The sequence below is a fragment of the Myxocyprinus asiaticus genome, chromosome 7, assembly GCF_019703515.2.
Source record: "Myxocyprinus asiaticus isolate MX2 ecotype Aquarium Trade chromosome 7, UBuf_Myxa_2, whole genome shotgun sequence".
NCBI classification, from domain to species: domain Eukaryota; kingdom Metazoa; phylum Chordata; class Actinopteri; order Cypriniformes; family Catostomidae; genus Myxocyprinus; species Myxocyprinus asiaticus.
The window spans coordinates 54,899,404-54,917,179 of NC_059350.1; the positions used below are offsets into that span (position 1 = coordinate 54,899,404).

The 17,776-nt window shown below is 37.9% G+C and overlaps 1 protein-coding gene across 3 annotated transcripts in view; it reads left to right on the plus strand.

Moving 5' to 3' along the window:
• The window catches only part of LOC127443428 (ras GTPase-activating protein 3-like), a 68,943-nt gene that overhangs the window by 42,876 nt on the left and 8,291 nt on the right, over window positions 1–17,776 (plus strand). For 2 of the 3 annotated variants that reach the window (XM_051702030.1, XM_051702032.1), the window contains 14 exons: window positions 113–185; window positions 3,876–3,949; window positions 4,532–4,636; window positions 6,118–6,274; window positions 6,357–6,505; window positions 6,740–6,854; window positions 6,962–7,036; window positions 8,871–8,994; window positions 11,884–11,990; window positions 12,111–12,188; window positions 12,289–12,366; window positions 12,916–12,989; window positions 15,890–16,008; window positions 16,541–16,623. In XM_051702030.1, the coding sequence (XP_051557990.1) occupies window positions 113–185; window positions 3,876–3,949; window positions 4,532–4,636; window positions 6,118–6,274; window positions 6,357–6,505; window positions 6,740–6,854; window positions 6,962–7,036; window positions 8,871–8,994; window positions 11,884–11,990; window positions 12,111–12,188; window positions 12,289–12,366; window positions 12,916–12,989; window positions 15,890–16,008; window positions 16,541–16,623 (1,411 nt within the window). The remainder of the gene's footprint in view (window positions 1–112; window positions 186–3,875; window positions 3,950–4,531; window positions 4,637–6,117; window positions 6,275–6,356; window positions 6,506–6,739; window positions 6,855–6,961; window positions 7,037–8,870; window positions 8,995–11,883; window positions 11,991–12,110; window positions 12,189–12,288; window positions 12,367–12,915; window positions 12,990–15,889; window positions 16,009–16,540; window positions 16,624–17,776) is intronic. The other variant, XM_051702031.1, reaches the window with a different exon arrangement.

A 17,776-nucleotide genomic window follows, 5' to 3' on the forward strand; every position in this document is an offset into this window, starting at 1 on the left:
ATAACATAACATCATTACTTAACTTATCAAAACATAACATGACATAATATAGCATAACAACGTAACATAATGCTGTCCCTTTCTCTTTTAATTTCTCTCTCACCCCTCACAGGTCAGATGCCAAGAAGACGAAGGTCAAACGTAAAAACAACAACCCTCAGTTTGATGAGATCTTCTTCTTTGAGGTGAGAACTCATTCTGCTGTCAGACGACACAGACACTACTGTTAACGGAACCAACATCTGATAAAATCATTAACAAAAATGAAATCTTTAATGTTTAACTTTAAATACCAAAAAGGTACTTTACAGTCTGGTCATACAGATGGAGATGGATCAATGACATTTCACTATTTATCAGTGAGAATTTTAGTAAGAGGTTTGTCATGAAAATCATTGTTTATTTAGAAGTGCTGTGCTTCGGGCCGCTTTCAGGGACTTATAGAAAAATCTAAGTTGTCAGATCTAATGTTTCAGGTGTTTATAGTGTTATAAGACTCATGGCTTGTGGTTTCTCACTTTAAGATTTTACACACCCTCCAACTGTCATACACACTAACACACTCCAAACACACAACATTCAATTCAAATGATGCTCGTCTTTGCTTTAAATAAAGCAGAACTATTAGAAGTCATGAGGTTAACTAATTATAACATTTATTTGTTTGAGGTTCTTGAGTCAGCAATAATTTGTGGTTTACCGCAGTAATAGTGAGAGAGAAACACACCACTCCCTTCTGCTCAGTGAACTGTTGATTTCCTAAAATGCCCTGTAGTGGCTGTGTTGATGTTTGACGGTTGATGTGTATGTATGTATGTGTGTGGTGTATGTGTGTGGTGTATGTGTGAGTGTGTATGTGTGAGTGTGTATGTGTTTGTGTGTATGTGTGAGTGTGTATGTGTGAGTGTGTATGTGTTTGTGTGTATGTGTGAGTGTGTAAGTGTGAGTGTGTATGTGTGTGTGTGTATGTGTGAGTGTGTATGTGTGAGTGTGTATGTGTTTGTGTGTATGTGTGAGTGTGTGTGTGTATGTGTGTGTATTATAAACTGTTAATTACAAGAGTATTATGCTATAAATGTGGTTTATGAGGACATTTCTAGTGTCCCTATAATTTTAATCGCTTAAAAAACATACTAAACGATGTTTTATTGAAAATGTAAAAATGCAGAAAGTTTTTTGTGAGGGTTAGGTTTAGGGGTAGGGTTAGGGGATAGAATCTATAGTTCATACAGTATAAAAATCATTATGTATATGGAGAGTCCTCATAAGGATAGCTGCACCAACATGTGTGTACCAACAACTGGCTGACGACCTGAATGTGTTCTACTGTAGATTTGAAAGGCCCAATCTCACACCCCACACCCACTCTGACCTTCACTTCACACAAACACCAACACCTCCTGCAACCCCCCTCCTCCCCCCTCCTGCTACTCAGCCTGCACTTAAGATCTGTGAAGATGATGTGTGCCGTGTCTTTCGAAAACAAAGGATAAGGAAAGCACAGGGTCCAGATGGCGTTTCATCTGCATGTCTTTGATCCTGTGCTAACCAGCTGGCCCCCATCTTCACACAGATCTTCAATAGATCACTGGAGCAGTGTGAAGTCCCATGCTGCTTCAAATGTTCCACTATCATCCCCATCCCAAAGAAACCAAAAATCACAGGACTTAATGACTACAGACCTGTCACCCTGACGTCTGTGGTCATGAAGTCATTTGAGAGACTGGTGTTGGCCCACCTGAAGAATATCACTGGACCCTTTATAGATCCCCTTCAATTTGCTTATCAAGCAAACAGGTCTGTGGATGATGCAGTCAACATGGGATTGCATCATATCCTGCAACATCTGGACAGACCGGGGACATATGCAAGGATCCTTTTTGTGGACTTCAGTTTGGCTTTCAACCCCATCACCCCAGCTATACTCCAGAATAAATTACACCAACTCTCTGTTCCCACGTCTATCTGTCAGTGGATTACCAGCTTTCTGACAGATAGGCAGCAGCTTGTGAGACAGGGGAAACTCACTTCCAGCACCTGCACAATCAGCACTGGTGCCCCCCAGGGATGTGTGCTCTCCCCACTACTCTTCTCCTCTACACCAATGACTGCATCGCCAAGGACCCTTCTGTCAAGCTCCTGAAGTTTGCAGATGACACCACTGTCATCGGCCTCATCCGAGAGGACGATGAGTCTGGATACAGAAGGGAGGTTGAACAGCTGGCTGTCTGGTGCAGTCAAAACAACCTTGAGCTGAACACACTCAAAACGGTGGAGATGATAGTGGACTTTAGGAGGAACACCCCAACACTGACCCCCCTCACCATTCTAAACAGCACTGTGTCAACAGTGGAGTCATTCAGGTTCCTGGGCACTACCATCTCACAGGACCTGAAGTGGGAGATCCACATTGACTCTATTGTGAAAAAGGCCCAGCAGAGGTTGTACTTCCTTCGCCAGCTGAGGAAGTTCAACCTGCCACAGGTGCTGCTGATACAGTTCTACTCAGCAGTCATTGAGTCTGTCCTCTGCACTTCAATAACTGTCTGGTTTGGTTCAGCTATGAAATCAGACATCAGAAGACTATAAAGGACAGTTTGGACTGCTGAGAGGATTATTGGTTGCCCCCTGCCCTCCCTTCAAGAACTGTACACTTCCAGAGTGAGGAAAAAGGCTGAAAAAATCACTCTGGACCCCACTCACCCTGCCCACTACCTTTTTGAACTGTTGCCTTCTGGCTGGCGCTACAGAGCTCTGAGCACCAGAACCGTCAGGCACAGGAACAGTTTTTTCCCACAGGCTATCCATCTCATGAACAGTTAAAACTGCCCCATTGAGCAATAACTATGTGCAATACACAGTTTAGTCTTTCTTATATTTATCTAACACATCCAACCTCTTCTGCCATTACATTCCTCTGAAAAAAAACAAAAAAAACATTTGCACTGTACATAACAGATTGTATTAGATTTGCATTACCCATGTGTATGTATGTATGTATGTGTGTGTCTTTATGTATGTGTATATTAGTTTTTAATTTTAATTTTTTATTATAATATATGTCTTGTTTTTGTATTGTTGTTGTATTGTTGTGTACTGGAAGCTCCTGTCACCAAGACAAATTCCTTGTATGTGTAAGCATACTTGGCAATAAAGCTCATTCTGATTCTGATAAACATATTACACATACACACACCCTCATACACATGCACACACACATATACACATACACACACCCTCATACACATACACACACACACACACACACACTCATACACACATACACACACACACACATACATACACACATACACACATCCACACACACACACACCCACACACACATACACACACTCACACACAAACACATACACACACACACACACACACACTCATACACACACCCACACTGATACACCCACACACACATACATACACACATACACACACACACTCATACACACACACACTCATACACCCACACACACATACATACACACACACATACACAAATACACATACACACACACACACACACAAATACACACACACACACACACACACATACACACACACACACACATACACACACACACACACACATACACACACACACACACACACACAAACATACACACACACACACACACATACACACACACACACAGGACGTGTTTCTGTGGAGTATCAGCCGCTGTCCTGTATGTAAATTGAGCTATTTACAATAGAAGCAAGAACATTTTACTGGTCTGTCTTTCAGAAATCATCATGTCGCTCCGCTGAAGTTCATTAGTCATGATATTTGTCACGTTTTACAACTCATTAGATGTTTATGCTCACATGAGATAATCTTTATGTGTTGTGTCATCACACAGGTGACAAAACCCCTCAGTTACACCAAACGGCAATTTGACGTGGAAGAAGACGATGTTGATAAACTCGCTCTCAAGTAGGTCACTATCAGTGTTGAGAAGTAACTAAGTAAAAGTATTGACGCTTCTAACTTAACTACATGTTTCAGTAGCGTGACAATAGTTCAGATATTTTCACAATAGTGTCGTTTGTTTTCCAGTAATGAGCTTCATTTTCCAGCGAGTAGTGCTGTAGAGTCACAAAACACTTCATTTGTCACATTATATTGTGAACACAGTAATGTGAAAAAAATCTTGTTTTTGTGGTCCATGAAAAAAAAATTCAAACATGCTGGAACAATATGAAGGTGATTAATGATGGCAGAATTGTTATTTTTGGGTGGACTATTGCTTAACATTTTTGTTGTTGCTTCTCAAGCTCCAAGCAACTCATCATTTTAAGTAGTTCAGTTACAGACAAACTACTCTTCACAACAAGTTACTACAAAAATTTGCCAACTACATTGCAGCTATTTAGAGAGGAAAATATAAAAAAATATAACAATCTAATGGCATGTTTAAGTTCTGATTGCATTTATACATGGATTCATCAAGAAACAGCACAGCAGTTTCATCAGTTGTAAACAGAAGGGTTTGAGGTTTGACTGTCTCTGTCTCAGGGTGGATCTGTGGACCGCCAGCAATCTGAAGTTTGGAGACGAGTTTCTGGGAGAGGTACGAGTGCCGCTGAGGGTGCTGGGACAGTCGGGCGTTCATGATGCATGGTACGACCCTCATCTCATGTTTTGATTTCCAGGCCTAGAAAAGTCATGGTTATTAATTCAGCAGCACAGATTTCACATTGTATGTTGTTGTATCTTGTACATGTTTGATATATGTTTGAATTAATAAGTGTTTTTACATTTTTTTAAATGTTTGAATATTTGATTAAACTTTGGATTGTTACAATTTGGCATGCGTTTTTGTCATTTTGCACATGATCATCAACTAAAATATTTTATTTTAAAGTAAAATAAAGTAAATCTGTTGAATATGACATGACGTAATAATTACTAAATTGGGCCCGTGAGAAACAAAATAGTCAAAATATTAATAACTACAGTCTTGACCAACAAAAAATAGGTATCGTTTGAAAGCTTAGAAGCTCTACTTTACAATGCATGTAAATTTGCAGACAAATCAGAAATGTTCAGTTTTGATCATTTATTTTTATTTTTTATATTTGCACTGTACATATTATTGCAATCAGTAAAAACATCAGACTCATCAAATAGTCATGTGTCATATGTTGTTGGAAAGCTCTTAAAGAGTAGAATACAACCAGACTTGCAGATGAAAATATAGTGAGTAATAGCTAAGTATATGTCTTTGACAATTATGTTGGTGTGACGAGGTGATTATCTTTCAAACGAGTCCACACACAAGGTAATCAGATGTATAGATCATTAGATAATCCACATGAAGCACAATGTTACATATGACCACCAGGAGATGGCACCAAATACATGACACAGACTCAATGATGACTCAAATGACACAGAATGAAACTCATTCTATGAAATCTCATTACTAAAATCATGTCTGCATGTTATGCAAACCTTTAGTCATTGTTGTGTTTGTATGTGTAATTAGTTCTTATGTACAGTTATTGTGTTTTATTTGTTTGGAGAGACTTTTGGACACTGATAAATTATTTTTGTAATGCTTTAACTTTTGATTGCTTTCTCAGATACAGTTGACATGATTGGGAACAAAACAAAAGCAGTTTTTCGGAGCCACCTTATTTACACCCAGAGATATATAATGTCAAATAAGAAAAATAAGGCAAAAAAGTACATTTTTGGCTTAATTGTTTTGTGATTTTTCAGCAGTTTCTTAGGCTGAGAGTGTCAGAATTGATCATAATCTATACCATTAAAATATTTGAAAAGTTTTCTTTATAATGAGACCAAACACTTGACCACAACCCTTGTTTTTTTTTATTTATTTTTTATTTTTTATTTTGGGTATGCCACTGAAACAGGAAATCTTTATAAACACCTTCAGAGCTTAAAGGGTTAAAAGACAACTTTTAAAAAAAATTAAGTCAAAAGAATAAAACTATTAAGCTTACATCCAATAATTAAAAAATTCCAAACTTGGTACCTCACACAAAAATTAAAATCTGCCCAGGAATCTCTAGATAATGTTTTCTATAATGAAATGAATCATTTTGAGATGTTCAGCTCATCACTGTGTGTTTTAGGTACTTCCTGCAGCCCAGAGATTACGGGAATAAATCAGTCAAAGCTGATGAGCTGGGCTCGTTAAGACTCAACATCGTTTACACAGAAGATCATGTGTTCCTTACAGAGCATTATAACCCGCTCAGAGACCTGCTGCTGCAGTCTGCACATGTACAGGTGTGTGTGTGTGTTTACATGTCTGTATATGATAGAGTCCTGTTGATTTTTGTAAACATGCGAGTGTGTGTCTGTGTTGCAGCCCGTGTCAGCATCGGCGGCGCACATCTTGGGCGAGGCGTGTCGAGAGAAACAGGAAGCGGCCGTTCCTCTGGTGCGACTTTTCCTGCACTACGGCAAAATCGTGCCTTTCCTCAGTGCCATCGCACACGCTGAGATTAACCGCACACAGTGAGCACACACACACATTTAAACTTCTATAAGCCAAATTTAACTGTGTTTAAATAAATGACTACGGATAAATCACAACAGATGTATTTATAAATAACTTTTACCATTGACGCCAGATTTAGCTTTAGGGCCAATAGCAGTACAGTCAGTCGGTCGGTCATTACGACAAACAAAAAAACCCCTGAGTGATTCAACACATTTCCTCTGTGTCATGTGCCATTTAATTTCCTCCAGGGATCCAAACACCATCTTCCGCGGAAACTCGCTCACGTCTAAATGCATCGATGAGACCATGAAACTAGCGGGGATGCATTACTTGCAGGTCACGCTCAAACCCATCATTGATGAAGTGAGTTTACAGTGTCTCGCCTCTTTTGTTTCCTAACTTCAGACTCTCTTTTTATGTGTATTTCTTTCTCACAGCTGCTAATTTGCCTGTTATTGTTGTCTTTGTAGATTTGCACTGATCACAAACCATGTGAGATTGACCCTGTCAAACTGAAAGAGTCTGAAAATCTGGACACAAACAGAGTAAGTCACACAGTTCTGTGAGAATATCTGCTTAAAACCTAACTCGGTGCTTTTGCTTATCACTCATGGGCTATTTAATAAAGGTTGACAACTTGGCTGTTCACGGTCATTTTTTTGGGGGTGGGGGGGGGGGATTTTTTCCCCCTTTTTCTCCCAGTTTGGAATGCCAAATTCCCAATGTGCTTTTAAGTCCTTGTGGTGGCGTAGTGATTCGCCTCAGTCTCAGAGGACGAATCTCAGCTGCCTCCGCGTCTGAGACCGTCAATCCGCGCATCTTATCATGTGGCTTGTTGAGCGCGTTGCCATGGAGACATAGCACGTGTGGAGGCTTCACGCCACCCACCGCGGCATCCACGCTCAACTCACCACGTGCCCCACCGAAAATGAACCACATTATGTGACTCTACACTCCCTAGCAACCGGGCCAATTTGGTTGCTTAGGAGACCTGGCTGGAGTCACTCAGCATGCCCTGGGATTCGAAATAGCGAACTCCAGGGGTGGTAGCCAGCGTCTTTACCACTGAGCTACCCAGGACCCCACTTAATTTGTTTTTAAGAAATGACAACATTTCTTCTTCCCTGAAGTAATAACAATAAAAAGTATGCACTTCTTTGGGGGTTTTATGTTATTTAGATCTTATTTACCTGTAAATTTCTGCAAATAAGCAAATTTATGTTAACTTCACTTCAGTAAAAACCTACAGTTCTATTTGTTAAAACATGAAGAAAATATGAGAATGTGTCATGTATTGGGGGCAGATTGCTGACATGTGGTGGAAAAAAAGAACAGTTACATGACTTGAAAATCATGTAATCACAATAATAACCAAGAGATGGCTGCAGAGACTTTGTGAACTGATTGCATGCAACCTAATTTTTGATTATATCATTTTAGATTTAGATTAGATTATCATCAAATCAAATCACTTTTATTGTCACACAGCCATATACACAAGTGCAATGGTGTGTGAAATTCTTGGGTGCAGTTCCGATCAACATAGCAGTCGTGACAGTGATGAGACATATACCAATTTACAATAACATCAAATTAACACAACACAATTTAAACATCTGATATACACATAATTACACTCAACAATATACAAATAATAACATAAAATGTACAGTATACAATACACACAATATAGATACAATACACACAATATAGATCACAAGTTGGATATACTGTATATTTAGACATTTGTCAAACTATTATTTGTTAAAGTTTAAAAAAAAATGTAATCATTTTGAAGTGTTAGTTTTTGCAATAATGTCACATTATGTTTACAGTCAAACCTGACCATGGTGTTTTCTGTTTTTAATCAAGTCAAAAAAAAATTGTATGTTCAGATTGCTAAATCTAGGAACAGACACAAAGTCTTAAACCACTCAGATTGAGGAAACCATTTTTATAAAAAAATAAATAAATAAGTGAAATCGGTCAAAAATGACCGAACAGCCCAGGAAGGTTAAACTCATAAGGAACAAAAGCTGCTACATCAAAAAAGAGATTGACGTATTATTTTCATTTCAATAATTTTCATTTAAGGCATCTTTAGCTACTAGATACCTTTCAGCTAGTGAGCATGTTGCCTGTGTGTTTGTAGAGTAAACAAACAGGCGGTGCCTCTGTCTAAAAGACTATTGTCTCTTTTAACTGAAAGGCTTCTACAGCCGCCATATTGAGTGTGGCATTTCTCCTATGAGTGACGCTGAAAGCTTCTTGTAGTTTATTCGTGTTTGTCTGTAGTTGATGAAGTTAACATGTTTTGGAGTGCTTAAGGTGAGTGTTGGTTTGACATCATCTTACCGCTCTTCATGCGTCTCTTTTCAGGAAAACTTACGACAGTACGTCGACCGTATCTTTAATGTGATCACCAGCTCAGGTGTCAGCTGCCCTACAGTCATGTGTGACATCTTCTTCTCGTTAAGAGAATCTGCAGCATACCGTTTCCAAGGTAAACCACACACACACACACACACACACACACACACACACACACACACATACACACACACACTTGTGACATTCAGATTACTCCTGCACAATTAGTGAAACTAGTTTAAATTTAAGAGTGCTCATACTTTCAGTTGAGCCAAAAGTGAACTGAGTGATAAAGAAGCCAGTTCTCTTTCCATTTACTCTGTGTCTGGATTTAACCCATGTGTTGTGTTCGTTTGTGCTAACACCATTTGTGTTTCCGGTCAAAAATGACCGGCCCACTAAGATTTTTTATAAATCTCTCATACTGCATATATTACCAAGAGATATTACATTAGACATTTTGTCAACTTCTTTTTTTAGTAATTATGACAGGTTTCTGTACTTGATTGTTTTTAACATATTTAAAAAAATATATATATTTTTTTTATTGATTGAAGGATTCATAAAACTGAGCTCATAGTGGGGGGCACTCCCTGCAGAAAAAATTAAAAATAATAATAATTACATAATAAATTAATAACCACTTGCTTGATCTGTACAAAAAATAGGTGTAATTTTAAAGCTTAGAATCTGAACTTTACAATGCATATAGCTGATCCAAACAATTCTTAAATAACGCTTTTTAATTGGCTGACAAATAAGAACAATTTTGTTCTCATCATTTGCATATTTATTAACAATTATATTAAGAGTTGGTAAAAACATAAAAAAGATGAGATAGTCATGTGTTATATATCGTTGGAAAGGTCTCAATTAGTCAAATGCAATGAGTAAATTTGTTTCACTCAGAGGTCAAACTGCTGTGAGTTTTAGTGTATGAAATTTCCACCAGCACACATACATATAATAAACAGGAGTGTCTTTTTGTCACATTTTTCCTTATTACTTCCTGAAACATTCATATAACATAGAGAATGACATATTGTAACTTAGAGCAGACTATCCCAATTCAAATGAGCCCAAACACAACATAATATGATGAGAAGATAATATTCCTCAAAGAGTGTACATGGAAAGATGATGCACAAAAGGGCGTACAACACACATTGTGTGTGTGTGTGTGTGTGTGTGTATGTGTATGTGTGTGTTGTGTGTGTCCATATCCACATATGTGTTCATCTAAAGGATTGGGATGCTCCTGAACACTTAATATTTCTGTATTTTGTAGTCTAATCCATTCATTTCCAACAGCTGGTCATTTTAGACTGGGTGAAGTGAAATAAAATCAATAACATTTTATGAAAATTATCTAAAAATATTGGTGTTGAGATGCCCTGTGTGAACAAAGTCATGGAATTTTTTTCCAACTGGATGAAATAATATTACAGTTGTCAGGAAAAAAAAAAAGAAGTTAATTGGTCAGTTTTGACCGGAACACAGTAGAAGGTTTAAAAGTGGACTCACCATTTATTTTTAATTTTTTTTAATCCATTTCAGCTATGATACGATCTCAGTCCACTTTTCTTTCACACTGTTTTTGTTTTGGAATCCAGTTCTCTTTAATAAACATTATCATGGTTTTATGGTCTCTAAAGGCCCCGGCACACTTTATACGAAATCAAAAAACAAACGGGTGTGACGTCATTTGGAACAAAATCTGACATAAAAGAAGGTGTTTTTGAGTTTGTTCCGGTGGTTCGTAATAACTCGCCTGGGAGAACTTTTAGGAAAACTTCGTACCGTTCCAGCTGCTAAACACCTTCTTACTGCCATTGGTCCATGTCATCAGTAGGTGTGACCTGAAGCTCCTGGAGCTTTGAGGCAGACAGATTTTTCAGTTAAGAACTGTCAATATGAAAACACCGGCGTGTAGAGTTATTTGCGAACTGGTGCAAACTTCACTTTATTTATACGACCATTCGCGTATAGACATTTTCCAATGTTTTCTGTATTCTGCCCAATAAGGGTGCTTTCACACTAGCACTTTTGGTGCGCACCCGAGATTGAATGACGTCAAAATTTGGTTCGTTTGGGTGGTGTGAACGCTGTTTTCCGAACTCGGGTGCGCACCCGCAAACCGCACCCGAGTCCACTTGAAAAGGTGGTCTGGGGTACGGTGCATGTGAACTCCGGTGCAGTTCACTGATAATATGAACGCAATCGTACCAAATCACAGAAGTGAACCCTTATTGATGCAGTTATTATGGTTTAATGAATTTCTCATACCAGCTTGTGTCCAAATAAATCACCTTCAGAGAGCAGCTCACATTCTTCACTCTTGCAACGCATCCATGGGCTCGCAGCAGACAAACGCTAATATTCTTCACATCATTGCACATTCAATGCATCCGTGGCAGACAAACATAAATGTCGTTTTGTTTATGTCAAGTTTTGGTGGTAAATCCAAAGAGATGAATACTTCAGTAACACAGCAAAGCTGATGTCTTCTTGAGTTGTTGCCTAGTTACAGTAGTAAACAGCTGCTGCTTGTAATCACGTTGATGACGTAATTGGACCGCGGTTCGGACCCAAAAAATATTATGTGAATAGAGACCAGCGGTGGGAGGGGGAGAGGGGAGGAAACAAACTCGGGTTCGGTCCAAGCAATTGAACCAAGTGTGAAAGTACCCTAACACTCTTTTATACACCCATCTTTGCAGTGGTATCAGTGTCATCATAAATTACAATAACAGAGTGTAATTGGTGCATATTATGGCCACATATAGCGTGTTAGCGTCAGAATGTAAACAATACAAATGACACATTATCTACTGCATATATAAGACTTTAAATCATCATCGAGTGGTTTTACTGACCTCATGTGAGTTCTGCTCATAGAAAGAGGCATTAAATCATTGATAACACACTTTAATGTCATTGATTCCTCAAGAATGAAGTAGTACTATACATCATCATAACGATGATGATGATGTTGGTGTTTTTGTCATGTGTATTGTTTCAGTTGATCCTGATGTACGATACACAGCTGTCAGTAGTTTCATCTTCCTGCGGTTCTTTGCACCTGCAATCTTGTCACCGAATCTGTTCCACCTGCGACCGCATCACCCAGTATGTGTTACACACCGAAACGCTTGGTTCCATCTCTGTCATGTTAATATATACCGTAACTTCATTCTGATCAGTCAGAAATGTTCTGAACGGTTCTCTTTTCTCGTTGTCTTCACAAAGGATCCGTGCACATCACGAACCCTCACGCTCATTTCCAAAACCATCCAGACTCTGGGAAGCCTCGCCAAATCCAAATCTGTAAGTCTGTATTCTATAGATCATGCTGTTCCTCTCTGCCATTTAAAAAAACACAATGATGAAAACCACTGTTCTCTCTCTCTCTCTCTCTCTCTGATAGGCCAGTTTCAAAGAATCGTACATGGCCGCATTCTACGATTACTTCAATGAACAAAAATATGCTGATGCAGTGAAAAATGTGAGGTTTTTTTCCTTTGTAGATTTCCATTTATCATTATACAGTATATAGTTTTATTAGTAACACTTTATAATAAGGTTCTATTCATTAACATTATTTAATGCAGTAGGTATCATGAACTAACAATGAACAATATTTTTTCAATGCATTTATTAATTTATTTGCTCATGTTAATGTATCAGAATACTATAATTCATTGTTTGTTCATGTTGGTTAACAATATATTAACTAATGCTAACATATTCAACTTTTACTATAGAAAAATGCAATAGTATGTGTAGAAATGAATGCTGTAAAAGTATTCACAAGTGTTCACTGGTGGTTCATACAAACTTATTGTAAAGTGAAACCATTTTATCATTTTGTTTTGTTGTTTTCATCATTTATAAATGCAAACATATGTCTGTATGTAGTAGTAGATGCATTTTTCATTCATTATTATACATTTGTTCACTTAAGTGACACAAAAATGTTTTAATGTCACTGAATTAGACAGTAAACTATAAATGCATATGTCATTTATTTGGTTTGATGTGTTGTGTATTTTAGTTTCTGGATCTGATTTCATCTTCGGGTCATTGGGATGAGAGGAGTATCGAGACTCCCATCATGCTGAAGGAGGGGTGAGACACTCTTACAACATTTCCCTTTTACATGTCGCCTGATGTCGTGGCATGTTTATTAGTGTGTTTGTGTTAGGACTTTTCAGCATGTGTGTGTTTGTGTTTCTCTGCTGGACGCAGGAGCATTAAACTCGTTATTAAGAGATTTGATGCAAAAAGTTCCATCAGGTAAGACACACCTGTGACCTTTGACCCTCAATATGACCTCCTTGCCCTCTTTATAGCCTCCTAGAATCATTGTGATTAATTAAAAACCTCAGTCCTTCCCTGTTAGTGAGCACAGAAACTGTCACCCTGTGTAACTTACTGCGGTCATACACCCTCTCTAGTGTTCGACCGATGTTTAATGGCCATTGCTGATATTTATAGAGCAGTGTGACTGATGGCCATTATAATGCTGATATATACATACACAGTGGAAAGTTTTATTGCTCAGAGGTCGTTCTTTCATCACAAAGGAGACTGAATTTAAACGATCAACTTAGTCTCAGATTTTCCTTAGGAGAAATAAAAACACACAAATGAGTCCCTTAGAGGACAAGGCAGGAATTTTTTTCTAAAATAGTACTCCATGCCCTCGCAATAAGTTTTGCATTCCCTCAAAATAGTTTTGCGTTCCCTCGTAATAGTTTCGGGTTCCCTCGCAATAGTTTTGCATTCCCTCAAAATAGTTTTGCATTCCCTCGCAATAGTTTTGCATTCCCTCGCAATAGTTTTACGTTCCCTCGCAATAATTTTGGGTTCCCTCGCAATAGTTTTGGGTTCCCTCACAATAGTTTTGGGTTCCCGCGCAATAGTTTTGGGTTCCCTCACAATAGTTTTGCGTTCCCTCGTAATAGTTTTGGGTTCCCTCGCAATAGTTTTGCATTCCCGCGCAATAGTTTTGGGTTCCCTCGCAATAGTTTTACGTTCCCTAGCAATAGTTTTGGGTTCCCTCGCAATATTTTTGCATTCCCTCGCAATAGTTTTGGGTTCCCTCGCAATAGTTTTACGTTCCCTAGCAATAGTTTTGGGTTCCCTCACAATAGTTTTGCGTTACTCGCAATAGTTTTGCGTTCCCTCGCAATAGTTTTGGGTTCCCTCGCAATAGTTTTGCTTGCCTTCGCAATAGATTTGCGTTCCCTCGCAATAGATTTGGGTTCCCTCGCAATAGTTTTGGGTTCCCTCGCAATAGTTTTGCGTTACTCGCAATAGTTTTGGGTTCCCTCGCAATAGTTTTGGGTTCCCTCACTATAGTTTTGCTTGCCTTCGCAATAGATTTGCGTTCCCTCGCAATAGATTTGTGTTCCCTCACAATAGTTTTGGGTTACCTCGCAATAATTTTGCTTGCCCTCGCAATAGATTTGTGTTCCCTCACAATAGTTTTGGGTTACCTCGCAATAATTTTGCTTGCCCTCGCAATAGATTTGCGTTCTCTCGCAGTAGTTTTGGGTTCCCTCGCAATAGTTTTGCATTCCCTCGCAATAGTTTTGGGTTCCTTCAAAATAGATTTGGGTTCCCTCGCAATAGATTTACATTCCCTCGCAATGGTTTTACATTCCCTCGCAATGGTTTTGCGTGCCATCGCAATAGTTTTGCGTTCCCGGGGGCCTGGATATCTCAGCGAGTGACTACCGCCCCTGAAGTCACGAGTTCAAATCCAGGGTGTGCTGAGTGACTCCAGCCATGTCTCCTAAGCAACCAATTGGCCCAGTCGCTAGGGTGGGTAGAGTCACATGGGGTAACCTCCTCGTGGTCGCTATAATGTGGTTCTCGCTCTCGGTGGGGTGCGTTGTGAGTTGTGCGTGGATGCTGCGGAGAATAGCGTGAAGCCTCCATACACACTATGTCTCTGCGGTAACACACTCAACAAGCCATGTGATAAGAAGCGCGGACTGACGGTCTCAGACGTGGAGGCAACTGAGATTCATCCTCCGCCACCCGAAAAAAATAAAATAAAACAATTTGTTTTGCATTCCCTCACAATAGTTTTGCTTTCCCTCACAATAAATTTACCATGGTTTTACTATAGTAACCATATTTTAACCATGATATTCGTAGTGAAACTATAGTTATAAAACAGGAAAATGCAAACTATGATAATAAAAATCATAATTTTGTGGGTTTCATGATTTTAATATGCAAATACCATAGTTTAACTATGGTAATATTGTGGTAACACTTTAAAATAAGGTTACATTTGTTAACATTAGTTAACAACATTAGTTAACATTAACTAACAATGAATAATACTTTTACAGCATTTATTAATCTTGGTTAATGTTAATTTCAACATATGATTTTTAATTTAAAAGTTGTATATGTTAACATTAGTTATTGTACTATGAACTAAAATTAACAATGACAATTTTTATTTTTATTAACTAACATTAACAAAGATGAACAAATACTGTAAAAATATTTTGTTCATTGTTAGTTAATGATACCTAATCGATTTACTAATGTTAACAAATGTAACCTTAAAATAAAGTGCAACCAATATTGTAGACTGTAGTAACCACAGTTTTTGGTGGAAAACATGTTTTTTCTATAGTAATATTGTAGTAACCATGATTGTTGTAGGCTAACCGTATTTTCTTTATTATTATTTAATTTTTATTTAATTATTTTTGACGGGAACCGTGGTTTTACTATAGTATACTGTATCCAGTAACCATAGTTTTACTGTAGATTAACCACGGTCAATCTTGTGGTTACTATAGTTTTACTACAAATACCATGACAAAATGACCCGAACATAACAGGAGATTTAAACACTGTATGTCAAAATGAGTTGATTAATAATATTAACTGTAACAGGATGTAGTTAGTGTATGATTAAGACTGGAGGGAGTTTGAGTTCGTGTTTAACAGTAACAGCGCTGAGGTTTTTCTCTTTAACGTTCTCTATTCTCTCTCAGGTTCATGATCAAACGAGCTCAAGGACGAAAACGTTTCGGTCTGAAGAACTTTAAGAAGAGATGGTTTCGTCTCACTAACCACGAGTTCACCTACCATAAAACCAAAGGTAACGCAAAAGGTTTGTCCCATACTCTCATTACAGGTGTGCCAGACGTCTGATGTCACGCTCTTTGTTGTTATGTTTATGTGTAAACTAATAAAGCATTCTAAATGTGTTTTTATTGTGAATACATCACATGATATCTTAAATGTAATTCACTGTAGAGTTATTTTTACTAGAAATACAACCCAAAAGATTCTTGGAAGATGTAGCTCTTGTGAATGGATTTGCAAATAAAAATAACATACTACTTCTAGAATGTGTCTTTGCTTTCATTGTAAATGCAGTAACTGTTCAATCAGCTGTCTGCATACTAAATAAGTTAAAATGAAAATAAAATTAGAATTTGGCAACATAGACATACTAATCACTCAAATGTTTCCCTTTTACATATATTTATATATATATATATATACAGTATATATGCATCCTGTATTTAACATCATGAAAGTGTGTTTTTTGTCCTTCAGTATTTATGACATTGTTGACATGTTTATGGCATTTCTGTCTGTTGTTGTTGATGTTGTTGTTGTGTATTGTGTGTTTCCAGGAGAGGGCGCTCTATGCAGTATCCCTATAGAGAACATCCTGGCTGTAGAAAGACTAGAAGAAGAGTCCTTCAAAATGAAGAACGTAAGAGAAAGGCTGAGTTCGGAATGGCATACGATCCATACTACTCTTACTCTTATTTACTTCATATTGCAGAAGTAGTAAGAGTAGTGTAGAAGGATGCTATTCTGAAGTAAGACAATGTGTCTGACTGAATAGCACACTACTATTTCTGCAGTGTTTAGTATGTTTACTTTGCACAGTATGCACATTTCCTGTATACACTGTGTGGAATACTGTATCCAACAATGCAATGTGCTCAATTTGAACTTCTATTTCCAGTGTGTCAAATTAATAGGAAGGAATATCAGCTGTGATCTCTTTCTTGACTCATTATTTGATCAGAAGTTAAGACATTTTACAAACAATGTAACTAAAAATGCATAAGGACCATTTTAATTCTGAGATTAAACGTGACAACAAAGTTGTTTAGCAACGTGCTAGCGAAATGCTAAAACATGCTAGCAACATCTACTGTAGCTAAGTGCTCAAACATGCTATAAATGCAGAGCTAAGTGCTAAAACATGCTAGCAACATGTTAGCGACATGTTAAAACATGCTAGAAACACCTAACTAAGTGTTAAAACATGCTAGCAACACTTAGCTAAGTGCTAAAACATGATAGCAACGTGCTAGCAACATGCTAAAACATGCTAGAAACACCTAGCTAAGTGTTAAAACATGCTAGCAACACTTAGCTAAGTGCTAAAACATGCTAGCAACGTGCTAGCAACATGCTAAAACATGCTAGCAAAACCTAGCTAAGTGCTAAAACATGTAGGAATGCCTAGCTAAGTGCTAAAACATGCTAGCACCATGTTAGTGACAAGCTACAACATACTAGCAACACCTAGCTAAGTGCTAAAACATGCTATTAACATGCTAGCGACATAATAAAACTTGATAGCAACACCTAGCTAAGTGATAATACATGCTTGCAATGCCTAGCTAAGTGCTAAAACATGCTAGCAGCATGCTAGTGACATGTTAAAAATGCTAGCAACACCTAGCTAAGTAAAAAAACATGCTAGCGACATGCTAAAACATTTTATCAGTGCATAACTAAGTGCTAAAACATGTTAGGAATGCCTAGCTTAGTGCTAAAACATGCTAGCAACATGCTGGCAACACCTGGTTAATGCAAATTCAAACTTTTAAAACAAGTTTTAACTTTCA